At 35.4% G+C, this 12,203-nt stretch overlaps 2 protein-coding genes across 2 annotated transcripts; one reads left to right on the plus strand and one right to left on the minus strand.

Annotated features, from left to right (window-relative positions):
- The first annotated feature begins 4,950 nt into the window (after positions 1–4,950).
- Positions 4,951–7,926, plus strand: LOC107718987 (WD repeat-containing protein 73-like). The gene is made up of 8 exons (XM_016526270.1): positions 4,951–5,105; positions 5,252–5,319; positions 5,411–5,496; positions 5,570–5,658; positions 5,881–5,948; positions 6,171–6,332; positions 6,420–6,788; positions 6,954–7,926. The coding sequence occupies exons 1-8, from the start codon at positions 5,053–5,055 to the stop codon at positions 7,190–7,192; spliced, it is 1,134 nt and encodes a 377-aa protein (XP_016381756.1). The 5' UTR covers positions 4,951–5,052; the 3' UTR covers positions 7,193–7,926.
- Positions 7,927–7,962: 36 nt separating this feature from the next.
- On the minus strand, positions 7,963–11,705 carry LOC107718986 (sialidase-3-like). Its single transcript, XM_016526269.1, has 4 exons — positions 11,505–11,705; positions 10,841–10,930; positions 9,213–9,527; positions 7,963–9,063 (listed from the first exon to the last, which is right to left on the minus strand). Exons 3-4 carry the CDS (start codon positions 9,510–9,512, stop codon positions 8,155–8,157), a joined length of 1,209 nt encoding a protein of 402 aa, XP_016381755.1. The 5' UTR covers positions 9,513–9,527; positions 10,841–10,930; positions 11,505–11,705; the 3' UTR covers positions 7,963–8,154.
- Positions 11,706–12,203: the final 498 nt, after the last annotated feature.

Here is a 12,203-nt window from a genome sequence, read left to right on the forward strand (position 1 = left end):
GAGCTCTCGTGCCTCCGTTGGTAAAAAAAAAATTAGCCAATCAGCATCGAGTGTTCACTTTCAGCGCTGAGGAGTGTTGAGAAAAGAAACCTTGCAAGGGAGGCTAGCCTCCCTTCTGATATCAACCAATCATCAAAGAGACGTAAATTACATGCTATTAGTTTGAATGTCTCCCGCTGTGCTGATAATGTACCAAGTAGGCTTACTTATGATGAGTAGCGATATTGAATATTTGATCGCCAACAGATCAGATTTACCAAGCTGTCATTCAAACAGTATATATACAAATTAACCCTCTACCGCACGCATTATGATAGACCTATAGAAAAAACATATTTGAATAGTTTTTTCTGTTGATGCTATGCTAATGGTACCTGCTTCAGGAGAATAAAATGATCTAAATATTTCAAATAATTTCCTCAGAAATTGGAAGATGGTGTTGACATATCATGGTTGTGACACAGGAAATATTAACATTAAGATTTAAAATATTCTAAAACCATAAAATTTACCAGAGCCTGTCTGACAGTGGTGTAGGCTACTCTGCAGAGGTGGATTGTGGCAAGGGTGTCATTTAGAGTGACAGCTGCCCCTGCTATACCCTGATTTTATTACATTTTTTATTACATTTTAATAAATGTCTGACAGTGTTGACAAAAAGTGGGGACACAATTTTGAAACCTTATGAAACATGCATGTGTCACTGAAAAACAACCTTGCTTTGATATGAGATATTATTAAGTGGTGCTTTTTGGTAAAACAAGCTCTTTTTTATCATTAAAAAAAAACATTTTTATCCATTTTATAGCATATGAATGATTGAACCCTTCTCTGTGGACACACTGTTTTGGATGTAGTGAGAAGACAATAAGTGTCATTTCACATAATAATGATATAATTAAATTGAAGGGGATATTGTGTTAAATACATTCTATTATTAATCCCCATATCATTTAAAATTGAAAATATTTTTATTTTTAAACCAAATAGCAGTCACAATTGCTGGACATGTTTTGTCCCATGTCTCAAGAATCACTGCTATGTTTGTGAGATCTTTGAACTGTAACCCATTCATCATTGTTTTGACAATACTGCTGCAGCTCTAGAGCTAAAATGACAAAATACAACAAACAGTACATCATTTCAAACAGTCATAATTACAGCATGACTGACAGGAGGGATGTCTCTTTTCAAATGTGTGTGTGTGTGTGTGTGTGTGTGTGTGTGTGTGGGCCGAATACCTCATGCGTGTGACGGAAATGTTATGCTTCTTACCATATTGTGAAGCCGTGTCCCGGAGTGATGAGACAAAACCAATAAAACCCATTATAAACGAGGCATTTGCTTTAAATCCATCATGATTTCTTCTCACTTTATGGTATCCTTGTGACATTTGCAGAAAAGATCTCTTTATTTATTTATTTATTTATTACCATGTCATTTAAATCATGTCCTAATCTGCATGAAACCGTTCAGCGTCTACCCACAGATTTGATGGGGATTTCAAGTTTAAAAGCAAGGTCAGTCGTGCGCTCATTGTCACGAGGCACTTCAACCTTCACCATATCAGGGAGCCATTGTTTTCTATTTTTTTTTCTTTCTATTTTCTTTTATGTCGGGCAGAATGTGGGAGACCCAGTCGCCATGGTTTCTACCTTCTGAAATAAAGGTGGACTAAAAACACAGGAAAATGTGACCATTTGCAGGAAAAGACAGCTTAAAAGCCTGTCACATAGCATAATTATCTGTATTATGTGTAGTTTTCCTCAGCAGTAAGGCGAAGTCAGAAACCACTGTAACCACATTCATGTGCACCATAGAGAAGTTTTAAACCACACCTGAATCTGGGTTTCAGTTCTTAGACCGCAAAACTACAGTGAGATTAATTTTAAATCTCTCTAATGTTTCCCTGTTTTCAGGGGGAATGTTTTTTTGTATTCGGCCCCTCCATAATGGCCTTGTGCTGCATTAGATGACGCACATTAGAAAAAGGCTAATAATGCCGTGACCCATTTTCACTATTTTTACCAACTTAACTCGCTTTGTACATTTCCCCATAATATGTGGGTGTTACCCTTATTCTTCTGGACAGTGTGAGAAGAACCGTGAATAGTCTGCTTTAATAACAGACAAGACTGTTTGATTGCTATCATGAATACTTCAAGGAAGCTAACTGAAATTCCTGGCTGCAGAAAAAGAAATAGAAGGTATGCAAAGATTAGATTTTTAAATATATCAATAGCTACAGTTTTATTAAGGAACAGATTTTGTACTCAAGCAATTTGTATTATAATAAAGGGATGCTTTTTGGAAACATATGAGACATAAAGTGAATTTCGAGAGAGAAAATGAATTTAGCCATAATTTAGTGACATTGAAGGAGATTTGCTCCATGGCTTTTAATGCTACAGCGACATCTGCTGGTTCATTCATCAGATCAAATCAGATTTTTGGGTCCAAGAAAGATCGAAGGCCTATCCTATATTTCAGTACACTGTAAGATTTTTCGAAGATGTAAATAAAACAAAATTATTGTAGTACGTTTTAGAAGAAAATACTGTTTCAGTTTTTCGACTTCAAAATTTCACTTTTAATTCAATGTGTTATTTCCCATTTCTTTGTAGTTGTTTGTGGAATTTAGCAATTCCTGCAGTGAAAATAGTTTGTACACCCATTTTTTAGTGACTTGTAGGATTTATCCTTATAGATCCATCATATATGGATGGGAGGTGAAATGACACTGCTTTTTTAAAATGTATTTTTAGATGCTATAAACCTCAGTAGTACATAATTACTCTGGTAAATCTTCAGGCCAGGACAGAATCTGTTTTTCTCATTTTAAGACACATCTTTTAAAGTGTATATTCAGCCAGCTCCCCTTGACTCCTCCCCTTTGCCTGAATGTTGTATAAATGAAACACTGCCATTAACACAGCCTGAAAGGCTGAGACTGTAAAATTATGGAGAAACTTGGCATAATTCTGTTTGTTGCATTGCTTGCACTTTTTTGCAGGGAATGGTATAGGACATTTTTACTGCATGTATAGAGTGTTTGTGTAACTTTGTGGAAGCGAGGGATACGATATTAAAAAAAAAAAAAAAAAAAGACTGATTTTACACATTCATTCTAACAATGTTAATTTGCGAATGTGTTGCTTATTTAATTGTAAATTCATCTGAATATCGTCCAATTGAATTTTTTTTGTCATACCTGTATTTGTTTTAACCAATACCATTAAAGCTAGTGTGCAAAGATATTACTAACATTTCAATTCAACATATGCACAACATGCTGGATACTTGGATAATTGTGGATATTATTTTGTCTCAGTGCATAATGCTGAAGTGCAGATTCAGAATTGGACTTGGGGCTATGGAGGACTCTGAAGGGAGGAATCATGGTTGTGCACGCAGATACAGGTGTGTTGATATAATGTGACAATAAACAAACAAAAATATATTTTATATATATTTATATAAATTTGTATTATATAAATTTGTAATACTTATACATAATATGTAAGATTTTTTAAACACAAATGTAAAGGTCATAACTTTTTTAACAATGGTGTTCATTACTTTCAGATGCTGTGCTGTGCGGGTTTAGCCAGATCTTAGCAGGCCTTCACTGCTGATTGATTTAAAAACTACATCGTCAGAAGAATGACATCTTTATTTTGATTTCGGTGCTGATGAAAAACTTTAATTAGCATCATATAATTCATTCATATTATTTAGTGTTTTGACATTTAACAATGATTTTCTAGAGGTGAAAAGAATGTTCCTGCACTGTTTGTAAAAGAAGTGTGTTCATCTGAAGTGTGTGAGAATCTCAAAATAAAAAGCTGATGAAGTAATGAGCTGTGGAACATTGCAATTACACATGGGGATGGTATTTTAGCATACAACATAAGGGAGGCAAATCACAAACTGAGTAAAGCTGATGGGACAGCTAAAGCATGTCACCACCGTAAATCCTGGATTACAATTAATACAGGCTTCTTTTTCAAGAGAGGCATGCCGCACATTTCCAGCATTTAACTCTATTCAGTCTGTGTCTATGAAAGTCAAAGGATGGTCTGGTTTAAGTGGAGCCGGCTTTGCTCTGCATTGTACAGCCACTGGACAATAACACTTCCAATGAAGGGTCTGACCCTAATATCTTTTGTGAAATGCTGCTTTTGTAAAAGAAATGTTTGCCAACAGATTTTACTTGTTCACTATCCAGAGATTTTATGTTTTGGTTTTGGTTCTTTCTACATTAAACCAGAATCTATGATTTACAATGAGTCAAAAGCCATTCCGATGTGCTTAAATCAGGGAAAAAATAAACTGTTTTAGTAAGTCTTCATTTTTTTTGTGCAAAAGTGGTGGATTTTTCTTTGAATGTGCGAGACCTCCGATTCATCAGCCGCTATGGGCAAATAACTAGAAAACAAACAAAGTGCAGAAAAACTATTTGCGCAACAAACCAGTGTTTTTGCCAGTTAATGCCATAATGGCAGTTTGCATTAGAATATTATAACATAATGGCCTTTATTTGTACAAGTAAAATACCTGGAAGCGAATGTCACACATTCAAGTTACAAATGGCTGCATCTGCTTTTACATTAATTCTTACCTTAAGTTTTTTTTTTCACCTTATTACACTCTAAAAAAATGCTAGGTTGTTTTAACCCAACTTTGGGTCAAATATGGACTTACCCAACCATTGGGTTAAATTTTTTAATTAAAATTTTAACACAAAAGTTGGGTTAGTCCATATTTGACCCAAAATTTGGGTTGAAACATTTTATTTTATTTTATTTATTTATTTCTGTTTTGGAAAAGAAATTTGCAAAACATAAAAATTCCAAAACGTCACGTTCTAAATATTATACTTGTGCCGCTAGATGGCGACAACGGATCGTTGTCCTTTTGAAACACACATACAGAAGTACAGAAGAACATGTCCCGGAAATATTAACGGATTTTAAATATCTTCTGGTGAATAAACTTATGTAGGAGTGAGGTTTTGTATTTATTTATTAAATAAGTAAACAGTTATTCAGCATGGACATATCCTCTGATGAATCTGATGACTGGTTTATGGAGTCTCTAAACACGTGAGTCTGACAGCAGTAGAGTTGCATTTGATCGCCTGTAAATAGTTGTGTCTTAACACTTATTGCGTTGCCTACCTAAACAGCATTTTCTTGAGCACCGGGGACGTGTTTCATTAGCCAGTAAATCTGCGTCTTTTTAATTTCAGATACAAAGACCTGCATGTATTTCAACTCGAGCATCCGACGAAAGTAATAGAGTGGACGGGGGACAAAAGTAAAGCGTCTCTGAATTCCTGAAAAAGTTGAATCATTAAAGTAGAAAATCCACTAAATTCTAAAAAGGCTGTTTTTCTTCTGTATTCCAGATATTTGTGTTGCAGGATACACTGGAGCAAGAAGCGAAATCTTGGAGTTACTTCTGCCTCTTAAGTTATATGCAGGAGAAAACCAGGTGAATGAAGACACTAGTATGTTTTTTGAATGTGCCGTTCATTTAATTAACTGCTTATTGGTCACAACTTTAGGGTCTTTGTGCAGAAAGAGACTTCAAAGTACAGCATGGTGGCTTTTCTGAGGAACCTGTTGAGAGTTTGATACATATCCCTGGAACAAGGTAATAACTAGATCTTGATATGTTCAGAAGTTCAGAAGCAATTTGCAACAATCTATTTCAGTCTATTTACTGGCAAAATACTGCTGAGTTTGATTTGACACAATGCCAACAACAGCAAGATATTGAGAAATATTCAGTTCATCTCAGTTTTAAAAATTTAGAGCCCTATTCATTGTGCCATCTGCATGATTATATGATTATTTGATACATGGTTCTTTACAGGTGTGTGGTGACTAGTGGAAGTTCTAGTTCAACATTGCAGATTTGGGATATTGGAGGCGATGATAGCGGTAGGATTAATGTCTGTGTAGTTCATTACAAATAGAATTAGCAATGACAAAGTAAACAAATCATCTACATGCATTTGATGAATTATGTGTAATTATCTTCTAAATACAAAATCATTTTTTATTATAATTATTCAAAAATAATCTGACATATTTTTGAATTCATGGAGCATTTTGCAAATCCTTAACATTTCATGTAGCATCTTACCTGATTTTTCAATACAGATGTTATAAAAGGGACTGGAGTCATAAACCTCAAGAGCACATCAGCAAAAGGCAGTAAAATAGCACCTGGATTGACAGACGAACCAGCAGTCCTTCATGGTTCTTGTATAAATGAAGTTCAGCTGACAGAGATAGCAACAGGACAGATTCTGTATACAGTAGGTAATATCAAATCTTACTTATTTTCTTTATTTTTAAATGCTATATCAGTTCAGCTCATTTAATCTGACTTTTTTCTTCTTTTTACAGCAAAAGAGTCCTCAGATTCAGTGAGTGGCTTACAGTTTGTGAATGCTTGTGTGTTTCTCATTTGTGCGAGCGATGGCACTCTGCTCATGGTTGACACAAGAGATCCCTCGACTTGTCATTATCCTCTGGAAGACAGTAAGAGTGGTTTGCACTGGTCATTTGGATTGAGGAGTGACAGCTCTCAGTCAGAACCTTCCTCTTGTACTGTAGCAAGACTCTCGTCCTCTGGTCACATGCTGTTGTCTGATCTAAGAAATTTACAGAGTCCGTTTTGTCAAACCCAACTAAATGTCCAACACAGCACATCAAAGAAGGACTTCCTGAACGTTTCTTGGGCTCCTGTTCTCGACAGATGTCTGTCTGTGTCGGGTAAGTAAAGAATGCTTCCATTTTTCCTGTCTCAAATAAGGAACATAAACTTTTAGTTTTGTAAGGTTGTGTTAGATAGAAAATGTCGTGTTTGTATTCCTTAATGTAAAGACCTCTGGTTACTCACCAATGACCTGACAATTTTTGCTTTCTCAAATTTGGAAGGGTTTGATGGAACAGTGCACATCTACAACACAATGAATTGGAGTACCGAGGGACAGAGCCCACAGCCAGTTTTTTCACACCGAGGTCATGAAATGTCTCATGAAGCAAAATACAGTGGTTCCCCGCCTGTGGTTACCACCCATTCTTGGCATCAGTCACGACCAAAAACTCTTCTCTCCGCAGCTACGGATGGATCTCTTCATGTATGGGACTGGGTGGATAAAATCACTGACAGATGATGTTGATGTTCATTAGATAATAGACAAAACTATTGTGTAATTATACAAGCATATCCTTTATTCATTTTAAACAGATTTGCATAATACTTTGCAGTCAGAGTACAATGTTTGTGAACTCATTATGTAATATTAAACAATTGAAAAATAACATTGTCTGAATTTTGACAATGACCGTTAGCAAACTATATTATTACACTGTATTATTACACGGCTCTCTGGAATACTTGATTCTGATTGGTCAGTTGCTGCGTTCAGCAGTGTGATATTTCAACTCAAATCAAATTAGTTTGAGTAGCCGTGTAATCATCATAAAAATTAATATTGTAGCCTACCACCATTTCTACACCGGACGCGAACAGCGCGACGGGACAAAAAAAAAAGAACATTAATATCACTGATGCTGGATGGTGACAAATCCCCTACAGTAAACTGATGCCCCGGCCCGTTATATTTCTGACGTACTCCAGGACAACTTCCAACAACAGCCCATTCACATACAAGTCTTTTTTTTTTTTTTTTGCATTGAAAAACGTGAAATGGAACAGAACAACACGCAAGGTCTCAGGATGCACATGGTGTGTTCTGTTTAATTAGATTCCAGTTTCCGTATTTAAAAAGAAAAAAAAAAGTTTCAGTCAGAGAATGTAATTGTGTATGTAATGTTATGAAGTTACCAATAAAATAAAGCTAAACTAATTAAAGTATGATTACTGTTTCCTACATATTGAATACCTCAGGTGAATGGAATAAAGTTTTAAAAAAGGAATATTTGGGAATTATTGGCATGCTAATAAGGAAAGCATATTGCTTGGTTATGATAATTTGCTGTTTGAATTAATAAACGAATGCATTTATAACTTGAATTTTTAACATTCAGCAATTTTCATTAGTAAACAAATGAACCAGCAAAAAAAAAAAAAAAATTAAAAGACAACAGTTCTTGAGTATGAACTTGAACATTGCTATGGAGAATCCACCTGTGGAGATTCCACAGCGTCGTTGATTTTATAGAACTTAAAAGCTATCTCTTCAATTTCCTTTTCCTGTCCACATTCCATGAGACAGGCAATGTTCTCTGTATTCTCACACTCAGCCAGATCCGAGTATCCACTTGGACCATTATTGATTGTGCCCTTGCAGTTCCATTGGTTTGCATCGAACGGTGATTTATTCACATAGATTCCGAGATTCTTTCTCTCATTTTTATTGGTTGGATGAGAATAGAGCAGCAAAGCATGGGAAGGAATATACATCACACTACCTTGGCAACCCTTACCGGTCTCTATCAGCTTTTGAACAGTAAAAAGTTTTTCAAAAGTTTCTCCACTACTGGTGCTTAGAGCTTCAACTCTGTAGCCGGATGAACTTCGAGCATTGCAGTACAGTAAACTATTATCACTTTTATCTGTGATCTCAGCCATCTGACATTCATTAGACTCACCATCCATATGTTTTCCTACTTGCCAAGTATGTCCTTTATCATCACTGTAAAATGTGACTGCATGTGATGTGGGGTCATGGGGCTCAACAAAGTAATACACACATGCTGGGATAATCAGTCTTCCGTCCTTCGTTTGAATACCATGTCCTGGTCCAACAGCAAAGGTGGCCCAGTTTTTCTCCTTTTCACGGATCACATCTTTCAGTTCTGTAATAACACTCCAGTTTTTGCCGGTGTCCTGACTGGTTACGTAACAAAGTCGTGCCTGGTTCTTTTTTGCGTTTATTTGACTAATTTCAGAGACCCCATCAGGAACACAAATGAAAAACAGAAAGAGGGTCTTGGATTCTCTCTCATAGACCGGACATGGATTCATGCTGCGGTGGTTTGGTAGACAAGCTGAAGAGAGCACCTGATGACCACTGTCCCACTGAAATAAAAATGATGACATCATGACAGTGTTCATGCCTTCTATTAACTAATGAATGCTAGATTGGGTAAATAATTTAAGAAATAGTGAAGTTGTAAGAAAACTGTCAGGAATAATATTTTATAATTTTGGTTAAACATGTCTAGTACCTCAATTGTATTCTTGTCATCCTCCCACAATCCTCTTCTCATCACAAGCTTGTCTGCATCTGTGTCACTTGGTTTGTTCCGTTTTTCAGCGAAGGCAAGGTAGGTTTTATTTTCACTGATATAGATAAGAGCTGGAATTCTGTATGTCACCTGTCGTTTGCAACAACACCAACCTAACCAACAACACCAACTTGGCCAACAACACCAACCTAACCAACAACACCAAACTTGAGGCTGTTCCTGTTTGAATATTGTTGTTTTAATGTCTGTTAGATCAAATGATGGTGTTTTGTCATCCATTGTTAAATGTAAGACCTAGAAATAGAACAAACAGTATCAGATATGAGACAAATTATCAAATTATACTTTTATTATTATAAAATTATAAAGAAAAAGAAAAAACAAAGATTAAATTGTTTTCTACCTTTTTTGTCTAATGGTTACATAATATTTTTAAAAATGATTTAAAAATGTGAGGATAAAAACACTCAAGGAGTTTGCAGCACGGACAAGATTCGCTACTTCTTCGCAAGCAGGACAAAGTACAGGTACTCATGCCTCTTGTCCAAAAATTTGCACTTGTTTGATTAATGTTTTTGTCGTTTTGTCTTTGAAAGACATTGCTTGAGGTTCCAATGATCAAATCAAATGAAGTGAAATTTGCCATCAAATAATTTTAGACATTTTCTTAGAATTATCTTTACGCCTTTTAGCCATTTTGTAATTACTTTCAATTTTAAGAGGATGTATGAAGTCAGTTCTGGTAACTCAGAAATACTATTTTCAACAACTAAATGATTAAGTGCAATTTACTATGTGTTTATTTCAAACAGCACATTTAAGTTGAGCTAACTAATTTAACATTTCATGCAACTTGGAATTTCTTAGTTGTATTTACTTAAACAGCAATCTAATTTACTTGCTAAAACCATGCAAACTGATTGCCTTAAAAAACAAGTGTTACTCCAGTAACTTAAGTACTTCAAACATCCATTATAAATAAATGAAAACAATGTTCCATTCAGCGCACATACAAATACACATAAATTTATGGTAGTGACAGTTCAAAGTTAAAGGTAATGTCATGTTTATTGTTTTTCTACAACTGCCATTGTTCTTTTGCTATTTGTGGTTTACACCAACAATACAGTTTTAACTTTTTTGAAACAAAGCAAAAACAATCTGATTCAGGGTATGTTTCTTGTAAACAGTGGAGGTAGAAGTAGGATGAGTTTAAGTACGGCACTGGGGTGGCCGCACAAGTTGCCAATGGTCACTTTAGTTTTTGTTTTTTTTTGTTTTTTTTGCGGTCCCAAGTCAAGCATCACACTTTGAATGAACCTTTTTTTATGGCATGGGGGTAATCCAAATGTACCGTATGACAGTCCGAAAGCAAATGGTTGAGGTAGATTCTGGAGACTGTTATTTGCAATACTGCTTTAAACCATGATGTCAAAAGACACAGGGTTTAGAAAATTTTTCATTTTTCATGGTGCAAATTTTCATTTGTGGGTGAACTATACATATAATAATCACTAATATTTATATAAATATCTTAATAATACACCAGCAAATATAAAGAAAACACAATTATGTGCTTCTCAAATATGTGTAACTATGAGACTTACAAAGCAGGTTAGTTGTAGAAGTATCTGGGGAAATCACAAAGTAAAACAGGTAGGCCTCAGATGGTTGTGCAGTGCTGTCAAATCTGGGTTCTAGAAGTAAAAAAATAAATAAAAACAAAGTTTAAGACATTCAAGAGTTACAGGACAAATATGTTTGTCAAAGTGTCAATAAAGAAGTCATTAGCCCTATTCGCAAGGGATTAGTATAATCTGGGGACCTTGTGTGATTTTGACATTTTTTGCCAAATGCAGGCCAAATCACAGAGATGCCGATTCGCACGGGACTAATATTATCACAGGACCTTGGTGTTCGGCTAAATATAGTAGGTCACTTGCGGGGGAATTTTTACTTTACAAATTACAGACATGGCCGATTCGCACGGGATTAAGATCACAGACAACCTCCGCAATTATTACAAATGACTGGAGGTCACCAGGTAATACTAATCCTCCTGTTTATTTTTAAAATACTGAAAACAATTTAGGCAGCAACATATATTTTGTAGGGGTTGAAGAGTGTAAAGTGTCCTCTTAGAACTGCCAAAAAAAAAAAAAACATGGTTTCAGGTATACTGCATCTGCAAGAAATTATAAAGTAAATGTGATTACGGAGTCAAAAACTGCTCTACTGCTGGGTATAACAGCTTAAGATGAAATACCTCACCTCCAGTGAACTGAGGACTGTGTTGATGGGACTGGTGTTCAGAAAAGACAGTTTCCACAAGCACTTTTCCTAAATATGACAAATAACTCTTTGGTTAAAAAAGGAAGATCCACGAGTGTTGTGGCTTGTAGATAAGAGACACATTCAGAATCATTACTTGATATTTGCATACTTTATAAGACTTACACGAAAGAAAGAAAGAAAGAAAGAAAGAAAGAAAGAAAAAAAGGAGGATACATATCTATTTGAGGCTTTAGCAGGGGCGCCGCTAACAATTTTGGGCCTTATGAAAGAATATGAGGTTGGGCCCCCTACCGCACCAAACATACACTATATTGCCCAAAGTATTGGGAAAACTCAATAAAACTAAAAAAAACTCATAGCCAAACACCAATGACTTGTACATATGCGTACAATCATTTTAGACACTTCCAAAACTGTGGCAACAAAGATGGAAATACAATTTTTAAATACATGAATTTAGACTTGTGCCGGTATTCGGTAATGCGATATAGGCTACCACCGTAATGAATATTGTTATTATATTATATTGTATTGTTATCGTGGGCACTTCTAAATACCGTGAATAATTATATATTACAAATTATTCAGAATTTTGAATGCATTTTAAGAATACTTTTCCCATAAACTGGTCAAAATGCACAACACCGCTGTATGCTGTGTGAAAGACTCATGCGC

This window comes from Sinocyclocheilus rhinocerous, unplaced genomic scaffold (genome assembly GCF_001515625.1).
Source record: "Sinocyclocheilus rhinocerous isolate Xijiao unplaced genomic scaffold, SAMN03320098_v1.1 scaffold753, whole genome shotgun sequence".
Classification (NCBI taxonomy): domain Eukaryota; kingdom Metazoa; phylum Chordata; class Actinopteri; order Cypriniformes; family Cyprinidae; genus Sinocyclocheilus; species Sinocyclocheilus rhinocerous.

Excerpts from the sequence above, each read along its gene's own strand:
- LOC107718987 (XM_016526270.1), top strand. The coding sequence starts at position 5,053 with ATGGACATATCCTCTGATGAATCTGATGACTGGTTTATGGAGTCTCTA. Across the intron at positions 5,497-5,569 it reads TATATGCAGGAGAAAACCAG|GGTCTTTGTGCAGAAAGAGA; the intron begins GTGAATGAAGAC and ends TCACAACTTTAG. Across the intron at positions 6,333-6,419 it reads ACAGATTCTGTATACAGTAG|CAAAAGAGTCCTCAGATTCA; the intron begins GTAATATCAAAT and ends TTCTTTTTACAG.
- LOC107718986 (XM_016526269.1), bottom strand. The coding sequence starts at position 9,512 with ATGGATGACAAAACACCATCATTTGATCTAACAGACATTAAAACAACA. Across the intron at positions 9,064-9,212 it reads ATGACAAGAATACAATTGAG|TGGGACAGTGGTCATCAGGT; the intron begins GTACTAGACATG and ends TTTTTATTTCAG.